At 41.9% G+C, this 20,000-nt stretch overlaps 6 protein-coding genes across 9 annotated transcripts in view; 2 read left to right on the forward strand and 4 right to left on the reverse strand.

The window, feature by feature from the left end:
• LOC134184261 (diphthine methyltransferase-like) overlaps positions 1–3,667 on the reverse strand; it is an 11,013-nt gene extending 7,346 nt beyond the window's left edge. Inside the window, exons 1-9 of the mRNA XM_062651906.1 lie at positions 3,468–3,667; positions 3,198–3,257; positions 3,048–3,135; positions 2,889–2,977; positions 2,665–2,816; positions 2,507–2,576; positions 2,378–2,443; positions 2,138–2,304; positions 1,871–2,067 (exon numbers count right to left, since the gene is read on the reverse strand). Coding sequence (XP_062507890.1) covers positions 1,910–2,067; positions 2,138–2,304; positions 2,378–2,443; positions 2,507–2,576; positions 2,665–2,816; positions 2,889–2,977; positions 3,048–3,135; positions 3,198–3,257; positions 3,468–3,661 — 1,044 coding nt within the window. The 5' untranslated portion in view covers positions 3,662–3,667 and the 3' untranslated portion in view covers positions 1,871–1,909. The remainder of the gene's footprint in view (positions 1–1,870; positions 2,068–2,137; positions 2,305–2,377; positions 2,444–2,506; positions 2,577–2,664; positions 2,817–2,888; positions 2,978–3,047; positions 3,136–3,197; positions 3,258–3,467) is intronic.
• On the forward strand, positions 7–1,856 carry LOC134184260 (iduronate 2-sulfatase-like). Its single transcript, XM_062651903.1, has one exon. The coding sequence runs from the start codon at positions 35–37 to the stop codon at positions 1,499–1,501; it is 1,467 nt and encodes a 488-aa protein (XP_062507887.1). The 5' UTR covers positions 7–34; the 3' UTR covers positions 1,502–1,856.
• A 92-nt stretch (positions 3,668–3,759) lies between the features above and the next one.
• Positions 3,760–5,477, forward strand: LOC134185047 (uncharacterized). Of its 3 annotated transcripts, none has more exons than XM_062652827.1 (3): positions 3,760–3,937; positions 4,621–4,766; positions 4,828–5,477. In XM_062652827.1, the coding sequence occupies exons 1-3, from the start codon at positions 3,779–3,781 to the stop codon at positions 5,303–5,305; spliced, it is 783 nt and encodes a 260-aa protein (XP_062508811.1). In that variant the 5' UTR covers positions 3,760–3,778; the 3' UTR covers positions 5,306–5,477. The 3 variants fall into 3 exon arrangements, with proteins under 3 accessions (XP_062508811.1, XP_062508812.1, XP_062508814.1); XM_062652828.1 differs by having other exon boundaries at positions 3,825–3,937; positions 4,299–4,766; XM_062652830.1 differs by having other exon boundaries at positions 3,825–3,937; positions 4,598–4,766.
• LOC134185046 (E3 ubiquitin-protein ligase RBBP6-like) lies at positions 5,468–11,725 on the reverse strand. The gene is made up of 10 exons (XM_062652826.1): positions 11,361–11,725; positions 10,471–10,543; positions 10,378–10,405; positions 9,463–9,498; positions 8,922–9,010; positions 8,762–8,858; positions 8,294–8,701; positions 8,081–8,233; positions 7,976–8,018; positions 5,468–7,814 (listed from the first exon to the last, which is right to left on the reverse strand). The coding sequence occupies exons 1-10, from the start codon at positions 11,527–11,529 to the stop codon at positions 5,656–5,658; spliced, it is 3,255 nt and encodes a 1,084-aa protein (XP_062508810.1). The 5' UTR covers positions 11,530–11,725; the 3' UTR covers positions 5,468–5,655.
• Positions 11,726–11,970: 245 nt separating this feature from the next.
• On the reverse strand, positions 11,971–19,335 carry LOC134184867 (E3 ubiquitin-protein ligase RNF216-like). Of its 2 annotated transcripts, XM_062652629.1 has the most exons (17): positions 19,004–19,324; positions 18,884–18,947; positions 18,606–18,682; positions 18,459–18,537; positions 15,738–15,833; positions 15,532–15,676; positions 14,711–14,943; positions 14,605–14,655; positions 14,346–14,417; positions 13,950–14,015; positions 13,839–13,887; positions 13,598–13,697; positions 13,451–13,529; positions 13,284–13,381; positions 12,954–13,135; positions 12,280–12,390; positions 11,971–12,215 (listed from the first exon to the last, which is right to left on the reverse strand). In XM_062652629.1, the coding sequence occupies exons 1-17, from the start codon at positions 19,282–19,284 to the stop codon at positions 12,112–12,114; spliced, it is 1,887 nt and encodes a 628-aa protein (XP_062508613.1). In that variant the 5' UTR covers positions 19,285–19,324; the 3' UTR covers positions 11,971–12,111. The 2 variants fall into 2 exon arrangements, 1 of the variants encoding a protein (XP_062508613.1); XR_009970699.1 differs by lacking the exons at positions 11,971–12,215; positions 12,280–12,390; positions 12,954–13,135 and adding an exon at positions 13,157–13,171 and having other exon boundaries at positions 13,227–13,381; positions 19,004–19,335.
• A 191-nt stretch (positions 19,336–19,526) lies between these two features.
• Positions 19,527–20,000, reverse strand: part of LOC134184891 (SEC14-like protein 1) — a 3,474-nt gene continuing 3,000 nt past the window's right edge. Inside the window, exon 8 of the mRNA XM_062652657.1 lies at positions 19,527–19,918. Coding sequence (XP_062508641.1) covers positions 19,753–19,918 — 166 coding nt within the window. The 3' untranslated portion in view covers positions 19,527–19,752. The remainder of the gene's footprint in view (positions 19,919–20,000) is intronic.

The following is a 20,000-nucleotide window of genomic DNA, read 5'->3' on the forward strand; positions in this document are numbered from 1 at the left end:
CACCTGGCTTTGCTGTACACTCTGCTTGGTATCGATGACTGTTCCAACAGTCTGCGGGGCCGCAAAGTTGAAGAATGTGCTGTACTTTGTGATAGACGATCTGCGACCTCAATTGGGAGCGTACGATCAACATGAGACATACACTCCGAATATAGACAAGCTGGCAAAGCAGGCTCTTGTATTCGAAAGAGCTTATTGTCAGCAGTCAGTGTGTGCACCTTCACGTAACTCTTTCATGACTGGTAGGCGTCCGGATACCAGCAAGGTGTGGAATTTCATCGACCACTTCCGGGAGAAAGGTGTGGGACTCAATTGGTCGTCTATGCCACAATACTTTAAGGAACACGGGTATTTCTCATCGGGAGTCGGCAAAGTGTTTCACAAGAATCTTCCACCTAATTTTGATCCTCCATCGTGGTCTGATTTGAGCCAATTTCCTTGGTATTATGGAGACCCTGGTCATTGCCCGAAAAACACCAGCTGGTGTGCTCTACCACGTGACCATCCTTTTTGTGATGTGAACTCCACATCTATTATCATTGAACGTCTTCGTTATGTTGCACAGAACAATAGTGGACCATTCTTTCTTGCTGTTGGTTTTCATAAGCCTCATTTGCCGTGGGCATTTCCAGAAGAGTTTATCAAGCAGTATCCAAACCAGTCGGCCATTAGTGTAGCCAAGTTCCTGTATATTCCTACTGGAATGCCATACATTGCATTTTATAATGGAATGCGACCTCATAAATATTCTGATCTGCACCGCTACACTCATAACATCACTACGCCTTACCCGGTCACTGTGCAGCAACAACTGAGAAGAGGGTATTATGCTGCCACTACCTATATGGACTCACTGGTTGGTAAAGTATTGGATGAGTTGGATCGTCTTGGACTCTCTAACGATACTATAGTGGCTCTGCACGGAGATCACGGCTATCAACTGGGAGAACACAATGAGTGGGCAAAACATACCAACTTTGAACTGGCAACTCGTGTTCCTTTCATGATTCGAGTGCCATGGCAACCAGACACAGCTGGTAAGAAGACATCTGCTCTTGTAGAGCTGGTTGATGTGTTTCCTACTCTGGTAGAACTGGCCGGCCTGCCACCTTGTCAAGAAAACTTAGATGGATTGTCGTTGGTCCCCTTGTTTCATAACCAGACAAAGACTGTGAAAGCAGCTGCTCTGTCTCAGTACCCACGATGTGGCGATTATAAGAATGGTAATGCAGATGTGTGCCTTCACACTAATCGCAGCCAATTCAATTACATGGGATACAGTATGAGAACGGATCGTTACCGATATACAGAATGGGTCAAGTGGAATGGAACAAAACTGGAAGGAGACTGGCATGGTCTGGTGGCAAGAGAACTGTATGATCATCAAGGAGATGATGGGAACGACTTCAATGCTTTTGAGAATGAAAACATTGCAGAGTCACAACCAGAAATTGTAAAAGAACTGAGTCTGAAACTGAGGAATATTTTTTCCAAGCACTGATACACCAAAGAAAGGACACATTATTGATAAGATGTAGCACAATGATGTTATTTCCACAGTCTTAGATATAGTACACTAGCAGCCTTTACCTGAATCTGCTTATGAATAGGTATGCTATCAAAGTGTGAACTACTGTGTGTGTGTGTGTGTGTGTGTGTGTGTGTGTGTGTGTGTGTGTGTGTGCAATTGGATTCAACTAAAACAAGTGTTGATACCAGATAACAATACACTGTATGTCAAACACCAATAACAAACCTACATAAAACTAATTTAATTAATAATTATCTATTTCCATTCATAGGGTAAACACAATTTTCATGATACAATTTTAGTCACCCAATCAGTGTATCTTTACTGAAACCATCTCACCTTGCGTAATTACTATGTTCAACTCATTTCACCTCGTTCTCAACGATAACACCAAATGTGAAATTTACGATCATAGAACGAGCAGCTAGCAATGACAGACTGATGATTCCCTTTGAGATTTGTATATCCCCAGTCAATGCCGTAAAGTAATGACTTGTGCTCCTGGTAGCTCACGACTGTTGTGATAGACCCGAGCTCTAAAAGTCATCACAAATAATTAATATTAACAACAAATCATCACACTGTGTTACAGTTCCACTCGCCCACCTGTTTGACAGCTCAAAACGTTGCATCCGTTATGCATACACGCAGCTAACAAAAGCCGTTTGTCAGATGGATGCCATTTGAGCCTCCAAACGCCACCACCCACACCGACTTCACATAATGATCGTCTCATATTACGTGTGTCCCATACACACACCATCTCATCATAGCTACTTGGACAACATCACAAATACTGTTAATTAAATCAATGCCTGGCTACTACTTTTTATCTCGGCTGCATACCTGCCAGTTGCGAGAATATGGGGTTGACTAGGATGACTGCTAATGCTGCAGACACCCATTGTATGACTAGAAGTTGCAATCATTCATATTCAATTATTTTCTATTGGCAGTGACTGTCACTGTCTGCACCGTTTACAGATGTGATGTGGCCGATCGAGACTACGTAGATCCCAAAATTTGAGCTTACAATCATCACCACCTGCAGCATATAATACAAAATAAAGTGTCCATACTATGTTACAAGGCCATGCTATTACCTACATCTACATCGTATCACATGCATTAACCTGTGAAGACAGTATTCTGGTTCCATCTGTCCCATGTTGCTATCCACGCTTCAAAGTCGTGAGCCTTCCAGCTAACTGTTGTCTTCAACTCCGACTCGGTGTCATTGAGAACCGCAACCGTTCCTGGAGAATTGCTCACGACAAGCCGTACTCTACATATCACGACATCATCCGACGTCTTCAAACTAGTACACCGTTAGTATCTTTACTAAACATAAACATACCCACAGTCAGAAGACGAAGAATCCAAAGACAAACAGAGACTATCGGTGACAGGATGGCTACCGAGTTTTTGCAATGACAACTTTGATAGCTGCATACGGTTATGTCAAAGACATTTGTTATCAGTACAGTAAATATTAGAATGCCCTGTAGTGTATTACATCCTCATCCTCCTTGACAGTATACAAGTCTACATGTCCAGATGCAACAGCTGTTGCCAATAGCACTGGAAACCTTCTCACTGAAAGCCTATACAGCAAGTTCGTGCCATCAATACATCGCTCGCCAAGCTACAGTGACGCACACGTTACCATTTCATGTCAAGAAGACCGGACGTTTTAACTGATTGCAACTTTTCGATTTTGACATCACTAAACGAGTTATTAACAGTAGAATTTGATAGTTTATTATAACAAACACAGAAGTAGATAATAATAAATTAATAAATAATTATAATATTTATTATAAAAATTAATTAATTGACTGAGTCTGCTTAACTACCAAAAGAAACTGTTACTGTAGTAGGCAAGCAGACACACTAATAATTAATTAATTAATTAAACAGGTAAACGTCAAGTTACTGCGTTTCTCCACTTGATTCCACTTGATACAAATGCAACAGTCCAATGCGCCGACTCTCGTCGCTCTCCTTTCCTTCTTCAAGCTCGTACGTTCCACAACTCACAATATCTTCGTATCCACCGAAATGACACCATTCAACCGAATCGGCGTTATACTCAGTATCCAACTGAGCCAACTGTACGACAGTCGACATAAATAGCCTCGAGCATCCAGACCAGCGCGAGAAGCGCGCGATTGGATAAATTACATAACCACACCTTCAGCTGCAATACCCGGATGTGTAAGTGTTAATGATTTTAGCACAATAAAAATGGACTTTGTCCTCAACTCTCTGTTTGATGGTTCTTGGCCTTTAGGAGTTTTTGTGATTGGAACTGCAGTGATTCATGAAATTACGTTTGTGTGTGGCAGCCTCGTGCTCGCTGCTATTGACCATTTCGATATTTTTCCGACAAGCAAAATACAGAAAGTAAGAAGTGTGTTTTAACGTGCGTCTTTCGCAATCAGTAAATCGTGATGTCATCGTACAGTGTACTACCTACTGCGAGTGTTTCTGCACGTGACATGTTTTTGCAAATATCTAGATATGGACATTGGAGAGATGCATCTCAGACTAGACTATTGTATTGGAGGGATGCATCTCACACTACACTAGACTATTGTATTGGAGGGATGGATCTCACAATACACTAGACTATTGTATTGGAGGGATGGATCTCACAATACACTAGACTATTGTATTGAGAGATGAATCTCACTGTCTGCATCTCCTGTGGTTAGCATTATAGATTGTCAAACAATAAGTCATGTCGAATTGTTGTTTTTATTAGTTACCCCAAAGTGAAAAGTGGGATTTACAGTAGGTCTAACATGCTGAAGCCATATGCTGTTACAAGAAGCCAAATGTGTTAAAGAGGATAGTCCTTGTTGTGGCTGTGATTGCTGAAGATGTTGGGCCATATTACAAACTTCATAGCTTTGACTGCTCGTTACGACGTATGAATATGCATACTAGTTGCAAGAGGCAATGACTTATGATTACAAGCTTTTTGCGTCGGTCTACAGTTTTAATTGTAACATGTCAGTAGCAGTTGACATGCAGGTAGTAGCTAATGCTTTTACGGTATAGATTCTATGTGACTTCTTATGCAGGCAAAGTACCCAGATGGGAAACTGTTGAGACGTTGCTTGAAACAGCTGGCATTTAATCACTTTGTTTTGGAGCCACTTGGACTTCCCTTTTTGTACTACATTGCAAAGGCATCAGGAGTTCAAATGACGTTTCCATTGCCATCCTGGTAATCTAGACTGCACTGCAGTATATTATCGTAATCACTGCTTCTTTCAAACGTCTTGTAGGTCTGAAGTAGCTGGCCATATTGTAATTTGTGTGATTGTGGAAGATGCCTTATTCTACTGGACTCACAGATTGCTACATGTACCATTTCTCTATCGTCGGATACACAAGCAGCATCATCAGTTTTATACTCCAATTGGCATGGCAGCAGAATATGCTCATCCCTTAGAATATTTATTGAGTAACTCACTGCCATTCTTTACTGGGCCATTTCTCACAGGCTGCCATCTACTGACTATGTGGATCTGGCTGTTTATACGAATTGTAGAAAGTTTGGATGGTCATAGTGGCTATGATTTCTGGTGGGTGCCGTTCAGATATTTTCCATTCAGACCAGGACCGGCTCTACACGACTTCCATCATTCACACAACGTCGGAAACTATGGCTCGTTCTTTCAGTTCTGGGACTGGCTCTGCGGTACTGACAAAGTTTACAAAAGATATGTACAGGAAATGAAATCTGTATCAAAAGTAAAGTAGACATGTGGATATTTGGTAGCAGATGTAAGGTACTAACAAAATTTACAAGACAGCTGCATTGGCTAGGTATTACATTTGTACCCATCTCCATCTCCCTTGTAGTCAGAATTAGATATTGCACATTTATTAGTAGTCAACAAACGAATGCTGTGGTGCTAAGAATTGTGTGACAGTGACAGTGATGTTGTATTGTTTGTTTTAAAGATTTTGTATTACAGCCATTTGTACAATAGAATGACTACATAGAAGAATCTGGTGGTAGTGTACTGTGTTTAAATTAGTAATAATAGAAATACCCAACTTTAATGACACCACCATGCAATACCAATACAACCCCATGAAAAATATAGTTATGCTGTTTCTGCCTCAGCAAGTCGGCTTTCTGAATCTCCCATCTCTTCTGTTTCTTCTCTGCTCCCTTCATTATACTTACTCTTGCTGTGACGTCGATGTTTATGGTGTTTGTGGTGTTTCTTTCTCTTCATTTTGTTTTTATGTTTGACTTCATGAAGAACAGAGTCTACAACTTCAGGTGAGTGATCAGCCTCGGAGCCACCTAAAGCACTTTCACCAGTAACATCAGCAACCCCTTCTGACATGGCCCGTTTGTGTGAAGCAATGTGGCTAGCAGTGTCTTCCTTCTGTGGTTTGGTTTCAACTGATGCTGCTACATTCTCTGTTGGAGATTCTCGACATTCTGCATGAAGAGACTCAGATTCCTGCCCTTGCATGTGACCACCTTCAGGACTTTGCTTTTCTGGTCTCTTCTCTGTAGGAAAATTTGGCTTTTCTACTTGAGCTACATTCTTTGGATGCCTAATAACTTTCTTGTGGGGTTTTAGAACAGCTGCTGTTTCTTTCTTTGCTGCATGTAGTAATTTAGAAACCATTTCTTCACTTTTTGTAAAGACCACAGGTTTTGAAGAATTTACTGTCTTAGGCTCCCGTTCATTGGAAGACATATCTCTTTGTTGTTGTTCTGCTCTTTGACGTTTTAGATGTTTGTGCTTTGGTGTATGTTGTGCTTTCTTCTGATGCTGCCGGGCATCAGCTATAGCACCCATTACAGCTGCTTTTAACAAGCCAGTACTAGCTTTCAGTAAACTATCCACTGCCTTTGTTGGACGTGACTTTGTTGTGAGTCTCTCGCTTACAGTTTCTACTGTTCTGTGAGCCTCATTAGCATCCGAATCTCTACTACTTGTCTCAGTTTCTATAACAGGCTCTTGTTGTACAATGACAGTGCTCTTTTCTTCAGTTGGGCTCTTTTCTTCAGTTGGGCTCTTTTCCTCAGTTGTGCCCTTTTCCTCAGTTGTGTTCTTTTCCTCAGTTGTGTTCTTTTCCTCAGTTTCTGACATATGATTATCAGATGGATCATTACATGACTTTGGAGATTGCACATGCCCCAAGTTAAGTGATTGGGATTCTGCAATTACATCACTTTCAACAGCAGCTGCTGTAGGACAATTGTCTGTGATAGCTACTGAATCGGAAACACCAACCTCACCTGACAATTGCCCTTCTGGTGATACTTTCTGTTCATGCAACTCTCTAGGTTCAGTTGTGACATTCTTCACCTTTACCTTCTCTAATTTAGCTCGTTTCTTTTCTCTCCCTGCCTTTGGATTGTCTTTCCTTGCAGACTGTGTGCGCTCTTCCTTAAATTCTCTGCTGTGTTTCAATGTCTTCTCTTTCCTCTTCACCTTCACAATGTCTGGAGAAGCACTTCTTGAACGCTTTCTGTGCTTTGGTTTATGTTCAGTTCCATGTTTCATCCGACTGCCTGATCTTGACGTATCATAAAGAGGGGAGCGCGAATAGCGTTTCACAGGAGTCCGTGATCTCCTTGGTGATTTTCTTTTTCTGTGCCTTCCCGTTCGTTTAGCACTGTCTTGATGTCGATGTTTTGATATACGATGTGAACCAGACTGATTCCTTCGATGTGAAGATGCAGGCGACTTACGTCTGCGGTGTCTTCTTGACACAGAAAGAGACCTTGACCGAGACCGATCATAACGTTTAGATCGATGACGTTTAGGTGAATACGAGAGAGAACGAGATGAAGACGATGACCTAGAATATGATGAATGTCGACTAGAAGTAGATGATCGTGATGAATAACTGGATGATGAATGACCCATCTGCTTCATCATCTCTAGTTTGTGTCTATAAAATTCATCAGCTGACATTGGAGGTGGTTCATCCAACCTGGACATATGACCAGGATCTATGACCATTCCGGGACCAGGACCTGGAAATGGAGGTTGAGGACCAAATGAAAGCGGTACAGGACCAGGTGGCAAGACTGGTGGATAAGGAATGCCATGACCTGGTACTTCTACCATGGCAGGATACAAAGGACCAGGAGGAGGAAGGTAGCCTGGCATTCGTGACATTATTGGAGGAGGTGCAAGGTGTGGAAACTGTTCAACCTTTCCTGGATGTAGTTTGGCAGCTGGTACATGATCTGGTGGTTTTGACAACTCCGTATCAGCCTCAGGTGTTGAATCTAAACATAAACTGAAATGTTCACACCTGTACAATAATAAATTCCATTCAGTTGAGTACTCTGCAAATATGGCTTGTCAGTAGCCTAGCTCTATGCACTTACATAAAGTTGCATGTACATAATCACTAAACATACACACTGAACACAGTCACTGTACCTACCTCTACTACCTTCATCAACTACTGGAGACTTCTTTTGAGAATCCTAACATTAGCACAACTCAAAATTAGTTTCCTGCTCATTCTTGTAAACATCGCTTAACAAACCTCTTTTCTTGCTTGTGATTCATTAGCTGAAACCACATCTTTCGATGCAGCTGCCTCTGCCTTTGGTGGTTTCTGCTCAACATCTGTTTGAGACGGTTTTAATCCTGATGCTCCTTTAGCCCCAGACACTCCATTTCGAAAATTATTGATAGCCTAAATGTACAAAATACTGCAGATGGATACGAATTACAAGGGAAGACGATGACTATCCACCTTTCTGAGAGATCGGTTAGGAATGAGATTATCAGGTGAGACGTTAGTTTCTTTGCAGTCGGGTTCAGGGCAGACAAACTTGTTTTCCAACAGATGGTTTCTAATGCAATCATCACAGTAGCTTCGTCCACAGCAAGGTATCAGCACTGCATCTGTCATCAGCTTCCGACACAGAGGACAGATCATTTCTTCAGGAATATTACGTTGCACTCTTTGTACTACAGGAGCTGATGCAACTTTGGCGCCTACAGGAAAATCTCTATCCGTAGCTTTCTTGCCTTTACTATACGCCACACTGTCGATAACGGGTACAGCTAGCTTTCCGCCTGAAGTTATCATGGCACCAGGAACATCAGCATTTTCTGCTGCTTTCATGAATATCTGAGGTATACCAGTGGCTCGCTTGATCTATAATGCATGAAACCAAACCTACTAGTTAGAATGGGCACAATGGTATGGTAATATTACTCCATTCATGGGGCAGTTTCTAATGTGATGGCCGGGTTTGCTACATCGAAAGCAGACATATGATGATGATGGAGGACGATAACGTATCTTCTGGTATCTGTTCATGGATACTCGCTGGGACAAAGTTTATGGGATTAATGAACTAAGGTAAAACACCCACTTTGATGGATCATAGTCTTCTGTTGACTGAGCCATCATTGCTTTCATTTTCTCCTCTTCGGTCCCCATAGCTTTCGATAAGTCTGCAGTCTAATGCAAATTCATTTACAGCCTTTGTAGTCGTAACGTGTGCTTGCATCTGTAGATCTGCATGCACACACACACACACACACACACACACACACACACACACACACACACACACACACACATCCACAAATTAATTTATTTAAAAATTAATTGGCTGCCCAAATGCTTAGACAATGATAAAAAATTACAAATTCTGGTAGACATAACAGAACTCTCACACAAACAGCTCTAAAGTGAAACGAGTTCAAGAATGCCACAGATATTCTCTTTCCAGTACATAAATAAACAACAACAAAGCACAGCAGTGAAACCACCCACAACAGAGAGTTCAATACCAATTAAAATCATCCCATACATGCTAACCATACAAATGCTACAAATATTAGCAAGACAAATCATTAAAGTTATGTACAATATTACACGTATCCACAAGCATGTATTGATTGATCTACCTTGCTCAAGTCTGTTGATTTTGCCTGGCTGTCTGCCTTCAAGGAGAAAAGACAACAATAATTCTACCGCACACAACATGATCCATGCACAAACACACAAACTACACGATCCCACTACATACATACAACACTATAGAGTTCAACAAACACTCATAATATTCAGTTCATAAGTCCCATTCTTGTGGCTGCTGCCGCCACCGTAGTTGACTCCATGCCCGACCAGTCAGACGACAGTCAGAACAAGCAATGTCCAATCATTTTCAGCAATCTTTTCCTGCATCTCCAGCTGTCTTTCCATCACCAAGCATTCTTTGTCTTGAACTGCACCAGATGCTGCATAATTCAGTCTCAGCAGCTACAATAGTCTAATAGTCTCTCAACGTCTATGCTACACTGTCCAATTTCACTATACTCTGTACAACCAAGTACTCTACAGTTCACACTTTCAGTCTCTACATCTACTCAGTAGTTCGCACCGGCAGTGCAATACAGCAAAAGAAATAACCGCAAATATTCTGTAATTCTCGTTCTATTGTATGCTCTGGTGTCACATGGTATGACTCATTTCAATCAGAGGGCAAGTAGTCCAACAAGTGGTAGCAAACAAGCAAACCAAGAGGAATTGCTTAGAATCATCGCTACGAGAGCTATCTCCACGATGCACACAGTCGTAGTCCAAGAAGCGACAACCAGAAGAAAAGACGAAACGACGAAGAGTGCAGCCACAAGATTTCACCAACAATTGCTATGAGCATGCTCCTATGACTCACACCCAGTCCAATGCACCGAGTAGCAGTGCTGTTTTATTGAGCTATCCCACCCACACATAGCATGAAGCTATCAGTTCTCAAAGCCCTACCTACACCCTCCCATAATACTGTAAAAGCCAACTTCATGCAAGCAATAACCACATACTGCAAGACTTCCGCCGTCTTCGCTTCCTCTGATGACAAATAAAAGCAAAAGTAAACTTGACGAAATCATGCAAATGCCAAACAATGCACTGACCCTGCTCCCACTGGAACTCGTCGAACAATTACAGACGCATTCCTTGGAATTAAAGTGTTGTCACCTTTGTATTCTATGAGATAACAAACAAGTAGTTAGACAAGATGCTTGTGATTGATTTTTATGTATACACAGTCCGGCTTAGAATTGCAATCCTCTGGAATTGTTTACTTAGCTTGCAAAGGAAACGTTGTATAGAGTCAGCAGAAAGGGCGTTGTGAAGCTCTCTGTCTTCTGGTTATCACACACGCACGCACCAAATGTTTAGCAGGGGTTTCCCTATAGCGAGGCGCCGCACCATGGTGATGGCGCTATGGTGATGACTGTATCTCAAATGATGTCTTCCATATCCTACAGTGGCTTTAGGATTGATACTGTTAGCAAAGATCTGTACCCACCAGACGCTCCTATGAATTTGTTGTGTTGTGATAAAAGACAGTAATGCATATCACCTTGACCTAGTGACTATCAATGTGGCATGTGTTTCTACCACGCTATCATGACATTTATGTCAGTGGGGACACCAATAAGTCTGACAATCATTAATTAATTAGTTACTTATTCTGTTTAAGATAAGATCTCGGTGGCTAATTAATATTAATAAAATGCCGCGCTGTTATTAACTCCTGGGGAAACCCGTTCAAAACTACAAAATTGTCAACATGTCTCCGCCTTAGGATCTGAACCAGGTGCAGTAACAAAAGCTGTTCAGGCTTTAACAAATGGAGCGTCTTTAATTAGTGCCCATCACGTGATCATGACGCTACCTACGTCACTGTGATGACACCACACGTCCCGCCACGTGGAATATTCACACAAACTACCGCTCACACACGCCGCTTTCCATCCCTCCACTACCATACAGTGTGCGCAAAAAACTCTAGCCTCACCTTCTTTCGTTTGTGCGTTGATAACTTGCAGAACGAAGTCGGTCGATTTGCCGAGCTTCTTTTGTTTCGCAATTGCTTTACGGAGATCGTCCAAAGATATGTGAAGACCATCGAACGTAATAGTGTCGTAGTCCAGACTGTTTCTGTACTTGTAGTGGACACAGGACATGACGAAAACGACAATAACTGGTTCTACTCACTAGACGAACACCAACGGCTGACGCGAGAGAAATCTACCACTCAGCAACAGCGCAGCGGCAAAAAGAAGACGAAATGGGACGTAAACGAGCACACAGACAGACACACAGAGAAAGAAAAGACCGCGCCACAGCAACCGAGTACGTAGTACGTCCTATGACGCAATAATTAGCGCACGTTAGTTGCTACGTTTTATAAAGACACCCGTATACTTTAAAGCCCGAGTTAGTTAATTAATTTAAAAAAATAAAAATTGCACAACGATAATTCTTTCTACATATAAATGGTTGGCTTCCTTACTTAAATTATAAATCATAGAACTCAATAGCCACGCAGTGTTGATTGCAGTCCCGGATGCTAATAGAATGCGCATCCGGGACTGCAATCACGACTGCGAGGCTACGGATTTAAATTCAATATACGTGTTTAATTAAACTACAGCTCTCACCAGAATTTCAAAATTACACAACTCAACTTTCAATTTTACGTAAAAACAGTTTCTATATATAACAGGCCAGTTTAGACTAAACTTATCATCTCTACACTGAACTCTCTAATTTGGATTGTTTCTGTTTGCTTGTCGTTTAGACTTCTTCACTCTCTTTGCTGGTGGTTCCAAATCAACACCAATCTTGATGTTGAAATCTCTAGATTCCGCTGTACAGTAATTGTAAGCACCATTGAACTATATGAAACATTGCATGCTAAGTAACATGCTCACTCTTCATTACTGCTTTATGCTTTTCGCATGCTTTCCTTCTTATTTCCTTAATTGCCATGTCGTCGTCTTGCTGCTGGTTGGTCCACAGAGAGCACTTTGTACATTTTGTGCCTTCAAACACATTACATATTTACAAGCCTCCTCCTGGCACATTTCAGTGTCATTGTCTATATCTATCAATCTGTCTCAGTCTGCATACTTGTTTTGTACAGTCCAATATGCAATGTGGCTTGTTGCTATCATACCACACAGGAGATATGCTGTCAAGAATAAGAATGAGCAACATGGTGTCTTCTGTGTTTAATGGTGAGTCAAGCAGCTACTAAAGTTATGTTCAGCAGGAATTATGAATCTGATTCATCTTGCAAACATGATTTGCATACGGTCAGTCAGAGCGAATGTCTGGTACAATAAACTTCACGTAAGGTTCACACAATTCCATGCATTTGTACGTAACAGGAATCTCACAAACCAGTAAATGTTAGTGATTTCATTTCCAACAGCTTCACATATCCACTTCATGCAGTGCATCTGTTGCGTCTGTCTGTCTGTCTATCCAGTTATCTGTACAACCAATTGTCAGACTGCCTGCCCACTAGCAATTTCCAGCATATATCTAGACACTCAATTGCATATTGCCTGATCTAAAATTAGAGAAATTTTAGTTTACTTACATCCTTTTCCTGGATCACGAACGTGTTGACAAAAGTGATTATAGTCTATTTTAAATTGCCTACAAATGTAGCACATAGTGCATTGACAACGACACGTCATCTTATTGCAGCCCTCTTCCTTGAAGAACTGTGTATTACATTTCGGACAACGTCTGATCTTTGCTTCAGTCATTTGCTCTTCACTAAATACCAACATAGCATTGCCATACCACAATACTCTGTACATAAATCAGTTTCATGTACATGCAAACAGTCAGCAGACAAACGACAAACCAATGTGTCTGTCTGTAATTAATGATGCAGCGGTAGCTGTGTGGTGGCCATTCTTACATTGTTAGTCTGAATTTCAGATCACTCTGCTTCTCTACTTCATTACACGGTTTACCAAAATGTTCTGACCATTCCTCTTTACAGTATCTACAAGTTTTCTGTAATACGAGCAACAACAATCCATCACGTCATAACAGAAGTACGCCACAACTGATGGAGAGAATTACCATTAAACACTCTGAATTCTGACATCTAAACACTTTATCATCTGGAGACATCACTGCCGCATAATTACAGTTCGGACATCTAAATGTAAGTGCAAATGGACATCAGATTGAAGACGATTTAATGCGGCTGTCCAAACAAACAGATACCTAACAAGTCCTGGCATTTCTGCTAGAGATAGATTTTCTTCAGTCACTCTCTCCTCGTACTTCTCAAGAACATCACTGGGTAAAGCCTTCCTTAACTGATCTAAAACGTTGACAGCCAACCATGTTGCAAACGTTTTGATCAATGTACTCAACACACACACACACACACACACACACACACACACACACACACACACACACACACACACACACACACACACACACACACACACACACTTACCATACAAGAAATTCTTCTCACACCCTTCACTCATACAAGCGAGGGATGCCTGACAGAACGACCATCTGTTATTGTCCAAAGTTGTGTGATATTACATGTAACACTCGCTACCTTCCCCTGTCCAAAAGCAGCTTCCTTTGCATATAATCTCATACATTCACAACAAAACAAGTGACCCTAACGAAACATTGAAATAACAAGTTTAATCCATCACAACAGTTTAGTATAGAACGATCAAAATGTCAATGTAAGAAGACGGCTTAGCATTAAGTGGGAATGCCATTAGCAGACAATGCCATTTTACAAGAAATTCTGTTACACTGTGAGTACTGCAATACACTTAGTTACTGAGCATGAATAAAGTCTTAAGCCATTCAAATGTCTTGTTCAAATGTTTGGATTACAAACTTTCAACATTGTGAGAAAAGCCCTCAAGCAATAAAATGTAAATTGCCTCGTCCATGACTGCTGGGTTGCACAGTGTGTTTTGTTAAGCTACTTGCTTACCTCAGCACACTGAACTAGATCTTCAAAAATCACTTCACCGAAGCAGCAGCCACACTCAAACATCTGGCCTAACTGCATAGAAACAAATATGTATATATAGTACACACACACACACACACACACACACACACACACACACACACACACACACACATTGCTAAAAGACAGACATCCAAATTTTCAAACATAACAAATACAACAATATAGTAAAATCTAGTGGCAAATCACCATCTGTAGAACAACAAACAGACATCTCTACCTCTCTAGACTCTTTCTCTGCTTTTTCCCTTGCCATCTGAGTGTCCCTTTCCTGTAACAACTGCTATCACTCTATTACTCATTTATTAACCAACTATCACTCGTACCTCCCTTTTCTTTCTTTTAAAGTCCTCATAAAACTTGACCTCTTTCTCCAAATCTGGATGAAGTGTTGTTGCAGAGAGTTGGATTTCTTTCCTCGGTCGCCCAAGCTTTCTTAGTTGAATCTGTAGTTTTGCTGGTAATGTGTTGGAAGTGGGCACTGGAGAAATCGAACTAGACTGGGAAGATGGAGATGATACACGTACAAATAAAGCCGGAGCTGACAAAATATCTGAAACTAAACAAAGCATCCATTATTAATGTAATTTGTGTGTGTGTGTCGTGTGTCGTGTGTGTGTGTGTGTGTGTGTGTGTGTGTGTGTGTGTGGTACTGTGGCTCAATTGGTTAGAGAATGCGTTTAGAGAATGGAAACATCCGGGACCTTGCAGGGTTGCAAGTTCAAGTCACAGTGATGGTGAGCTATGGCATAATACTCACACGCAATTGTCTCTCTAGACTCAGGAGTATAAATGAGTACCTGGTCATTGACTGGGGTGGCAAAAGCCCCGACTGCGACAAAGTCCATCCGTCACTGGGGTCCAGGTGAGACTTCTGGTGCCCACACCATAGTTGGCGTCGCAGTCGGTGCTCCTGCGAGTACCTCGCCAGGCTCCAGGAGATTGCTTAGCACGGCCCATAGCTCCTGCATAGTGCACAGGAACCCAGCCAACTGGTTGGGGGCATAACCGTAACGAACGACAGCTCCTTATCCATCTTTTGCCATTTGTGTGTGTGTGTGTGTGTGTGTGTGTGTGTGTGTGTGTGTGTGTGTGTGTGTGTGTGTGTGTGTGTGTGTGTTTTTCCACTGCATGAACATCACCTCACCTTTGACCGGCGGACTATTCAGCACAGAATCTGCCGTATACGCAACCGCTCCTCCTGCTAATAAAACCTCACTCAGATACTTCCGCGTTGGAGCATAATGAAAATTATAAAACGCAGCCACTTGTAAAATATCCGTCTTTGAAATCTAACAAATACCAACATATCAACACCACAACGCCAGACAATAATGCATGTACACAACTAACATTTCTAAACTTGTTATAGAGCAATTGCAGAGCTTGTTCACGTGCCGGTGCTGCCATTGGTGCCGAAAAATTTTCAAAGTAATTGACAGCATTGCCCTGACATGTACAAGACACAGGCAGTAGATGTTTAACAGTATAATACATTTTTAATTAATTAACAATCAATTTTTCTACCAATTAATTTATTCAATTAATATAATAATAATAATTAAGCTACGAGCGTAAAAGAAGGACACTACAATAAGTGGTGGACTGCTTCGCAAGAAGCTCACTCTAAACGAGTTGAATTGACTTCCGGTCTGTCTGTCGGTATGTCGCTATGTTTGTATGTTTGTTTGTAAGCATGTGTCACGCTCGGGAAGTTTGTCGAGCCAATCAGCAATCGTTTTGGGATGCAAAACGTAGGTGACGTAACAATAGCATATCGGCGTGAATCACTCAGGAATTTGTTGAGCCAATCAGCATACTTTGAGACACCAACAATGGGTGATGTAACAATCCCGAGCATTATGACAGAAAAGCCGAGATGTCATATCCATAGTAAAAACGGTAAACCGTCAAACTGAGAAGCGCAGAGTAAAGTTCAGACTAGAGTTGTACACGTCTATTACTTTTTTACAGAAGAATCGCAAACAAACAAATTCATCGTTCTTCAAGAAGCCAAGCAAAGGTCCCATGGGACCATGCATGTGTACCGTTGTGCACAACCAACATGTCATCCGCAATCTTCAAGAGAGCAAAATGTTTAGCTGTAAGTAGGACTGATGATGAATGATCGGCGGCGTCTTGCAAGTAAGATTCGTAGGAAACGCTAACGCTGCTTTCTTCTGGATCCGGTCACTAGATGTCGCTTCACAGTATTTCTAGGAGACGCACAAGATCAATCTTTATCTATCTAGCTACGACAAATTATCATCGGAAGGAAAGATGCTAGCAACGTACAGCTCAACGAAAGCATGATACTCTCGTCCACCTCAGCAGTTAACTGCAAGTGATGCAAGATCAAGAGCTACAGAAAAGAAATAACGTGGATAACAAGCCCGCTCTGTTCAAGAATATATTTACAGGTGTGAGTAGAACTGATGATGAACGATGGACATCGTCTTGCAAGAAAGACTCGTAGGAAACGTTGCGCTGCATGCTTTCTTCTGGATCCGGTCGCTACACATACATGTCGCTTCACAGTATTTCCCGTGCACGTGCATCGATCTCTATCTACGAAGAATCAATTTTGGCGGAACGAAAGATGATAGCAATGGCTCAACGAAGCATGATAATCGTGTCCACCTCAAGTGATGCAAGCAAGAACGCTACATGCAGAATTGAGAAATAACGTGGATAACAAGCCAGCTCCGTGCAAGAGATGCAGCTTCGTGCAAGAGACGCAGCTGTCACACATGTGCGTGTACTGAATTCGAAGTGTAGTGTGGGACATTGATGATATTTAGTTAATTATCTTTAATCACATCGACTCATCCCTGGGTTTTCAAAGAATTACACGTTTTAGCAACAGAATAATGACAATAAATAAACAAAAATTAATAAAATTTACATTGATGTTCACAATAAATACACACACACACGCTTGTAGCTCTGAAGCAACGGTGTAAACACAGCTTCATTTACTAGTTAATAAATAAAGTTTACTGCATAGCTGCAGGGGAGTCTCTCTAAGTCGCAAAGCCTGCATGGAAGTGGGACCATCCTGTCTGGTGTCTTCAAGCAAGCACCTCTAACAGATGCGAGACATTACCGTATGTGCAGCAGTTCTCTTCGTGTACAGTCACAGAGCAGAAAACCTATGCATGGTCAGTATTGCCATCTCACTGAGAAACCACCTGTGGACATGAAAGAGACCTACAGATGGCTGAAGTCATCGACTCTTCCTGCTGCAACTGAGGGACTGGTCGTTGCTGCTCAAGACCAAGCTCTTCGGACTCGGTATTATGAGCGCAAGATTCTGCATCGTGATGTCAGTCCCACTTGCCGCATGTGCAGTGTAGGTCTGGAAACAGTTGACCACATTGTGGCAGGCTGTAGTGCCTTGGCACCGATGGACTACACTGATCAACACAATCAGTTGGCCTCCATCATCCACTTGGATGTTTGTCATCATTTTGGGGTTCCAGTGGAGAGCAGATGGTACCGGCATCATCCTGATAGGCTTGTGGAGACGGACAACATCACTATGATGTGGAATACAACCATCCCTACTGCTAGAAAGATCGGTGCAATCATCCAGACATCTGTCTCAGAAATAAGAAGACAAACACTTGTCTTCTTATTGATATCAGCTGTCCTGCTGATGGCAACATCGCCAGGAAACAGGCTAAGAAGTTGACAAAATACAGTGACTTGCGGGTGAAGGTAAGCCGCATGTGGCAGTGTTGAACACTGGTTGTTCTAGTGGTGTTGGGAGCGTTTGGGCACAGTGCACGCAGGTGTTACACGGTGGCTAGATATTATTCCAGATCATCACAACCTGCAGCACGAACAGAAAGCACTGCTTCTTGGATCCAGTCGGACCCTACGTAAAGTCATGTCTTCTGTTTACACCTCTGAGGCAGGGTTTGCCTCTGGTGCCTACAAGAGACCTTACAAACCAGACTGATGTGGTTGAGCACAACACACACAAAAAGTAAAAAATAAATAATTAATTTTTTACCAATAATCACTTTAGCTCATCGACTTGAATCAATATTTATATTCTAACAACATCACCTTTGAAACTGGCTGCGCCTTCTTCACAGACGTTTCGACCTTCGGATAGTCGCGATGCTCCAACAAATAGTTGCACACACTACAACCACAACACATCGTCTCTTGCAATGACAACTTCCTACATCTTCCCTAATAATTCTAGTTTGCCTGTTTGCACAGTCCGACGTCTGTGTCATCACGAGTTGCCGCACAAATTCCGGTTGTGCATCAGGAAACAAGGAAAGCTAAAATATAATATAATAGAATTTATTAATATAATATTTAAAATATTTAATTTAATATAAATATTAATAATATAATTTAATACTATAGAAGTCATGTGCGCATGCGCAGTGTAATCTATTCGATGACACTATCTGTACAGTACATGTAATCAAAACACACAATTTGTCAAACAAAATTAAAATCTAGAAGTCTGCACGTACCACGTCGTCGATGATCTCGTTCGTTGTCAACTGTGGAGCAGGCGTATCGACGACCGGATGCGATCTAAGTTTTCTAACAATTATTTTCATACGGGCATTCGAGACACACAAGAAACCCACTCAGCTGCTGCAACAACTTTGGCGCCTTCGACCTCAGCGGTCAGCTGGCTGCTCGCACGCGCGTCAATCACTTGTACGTCAACCTGATTCTCTTCCATGACGTCATCTTCCCGACCTTCCGGATGGTCGAGCATCCAGTTGATGCACGCGTCCAACACGACCGCAGCGTCGAGCTCGTCGGGCATCAGCAGCAAACGCTCGTGAACGCAATTGCGAAGAGTTTGCTGCTCGTGCTGCGGAAAGACCAGACCGAGCTGTTGCACAAGCAAATCAACATCCATCCTATTTTTTACGCGCCCACGATCACGTTTCCACGCATGCGCATTGTGTAAACTGCAGAGATTAAAGAACACAGCTTTTTTACTAAGCTGGTGGTTTTGTAGCAAGAAAGGAAGCTTATGTCTAAACGACTGTAAAGATAAAAAATCCTTTGACAGCTCTAAGGCTGTGCAGTGCTCATGTCCTCGGAGGCCCCCTGCATGTTGTGCAAATTCATTTTTTCTGAATTTTTAGAGCAATAGCGTAACACACTGGTGACTGAAGCATTACTACTGAGAATCTCAACTGCTGATGGTAAACACCTTGACCAATCAAATGGCTCTCCAAACACTCGGTAAACGATCAAACTAGAAGACTCTATTGACTCGAGAATCAACGAAATCTCTTACTGAAATTAATTACTAAATAAAAATGTACCAGAATACTATCTTGAGTGTGCGCTCCACAAGGACGGTGCACCAACTTATCTCTCAGACTATAGTCGATCGTTTCATTTCACTTGGACTGCAGTCAGTCTGTGTGGCTATCGTTCGAGTTCTTGTCGACGCAATGTGTCCTCGTTTCTTGCCATGAGGAGAGTTACGAGCAATACTGGCTGCTGCAGCTTCGCATGACTCTAAACTTGATACAGAGCCCCTACACAAGACACAAACAAATAAACAATGAACACAATCAATATAAGTCTAAGACTTTTAAGAGACCAAGAACCTCCTGCATG

Source organism: Corticium candelabrum, chromosome 9 (genome assembly GCF_963422355.1).
Source record: "Corticium candelabrum chromosome 9, ooCorCand1.1, whole genome shotgun sequence".
NCBI lineage: Eukaryota > Metazoa > Porifera > Homoscleromorpha > Homosclerophorida > Plakinidae > Corticium > Corticium candelabrum.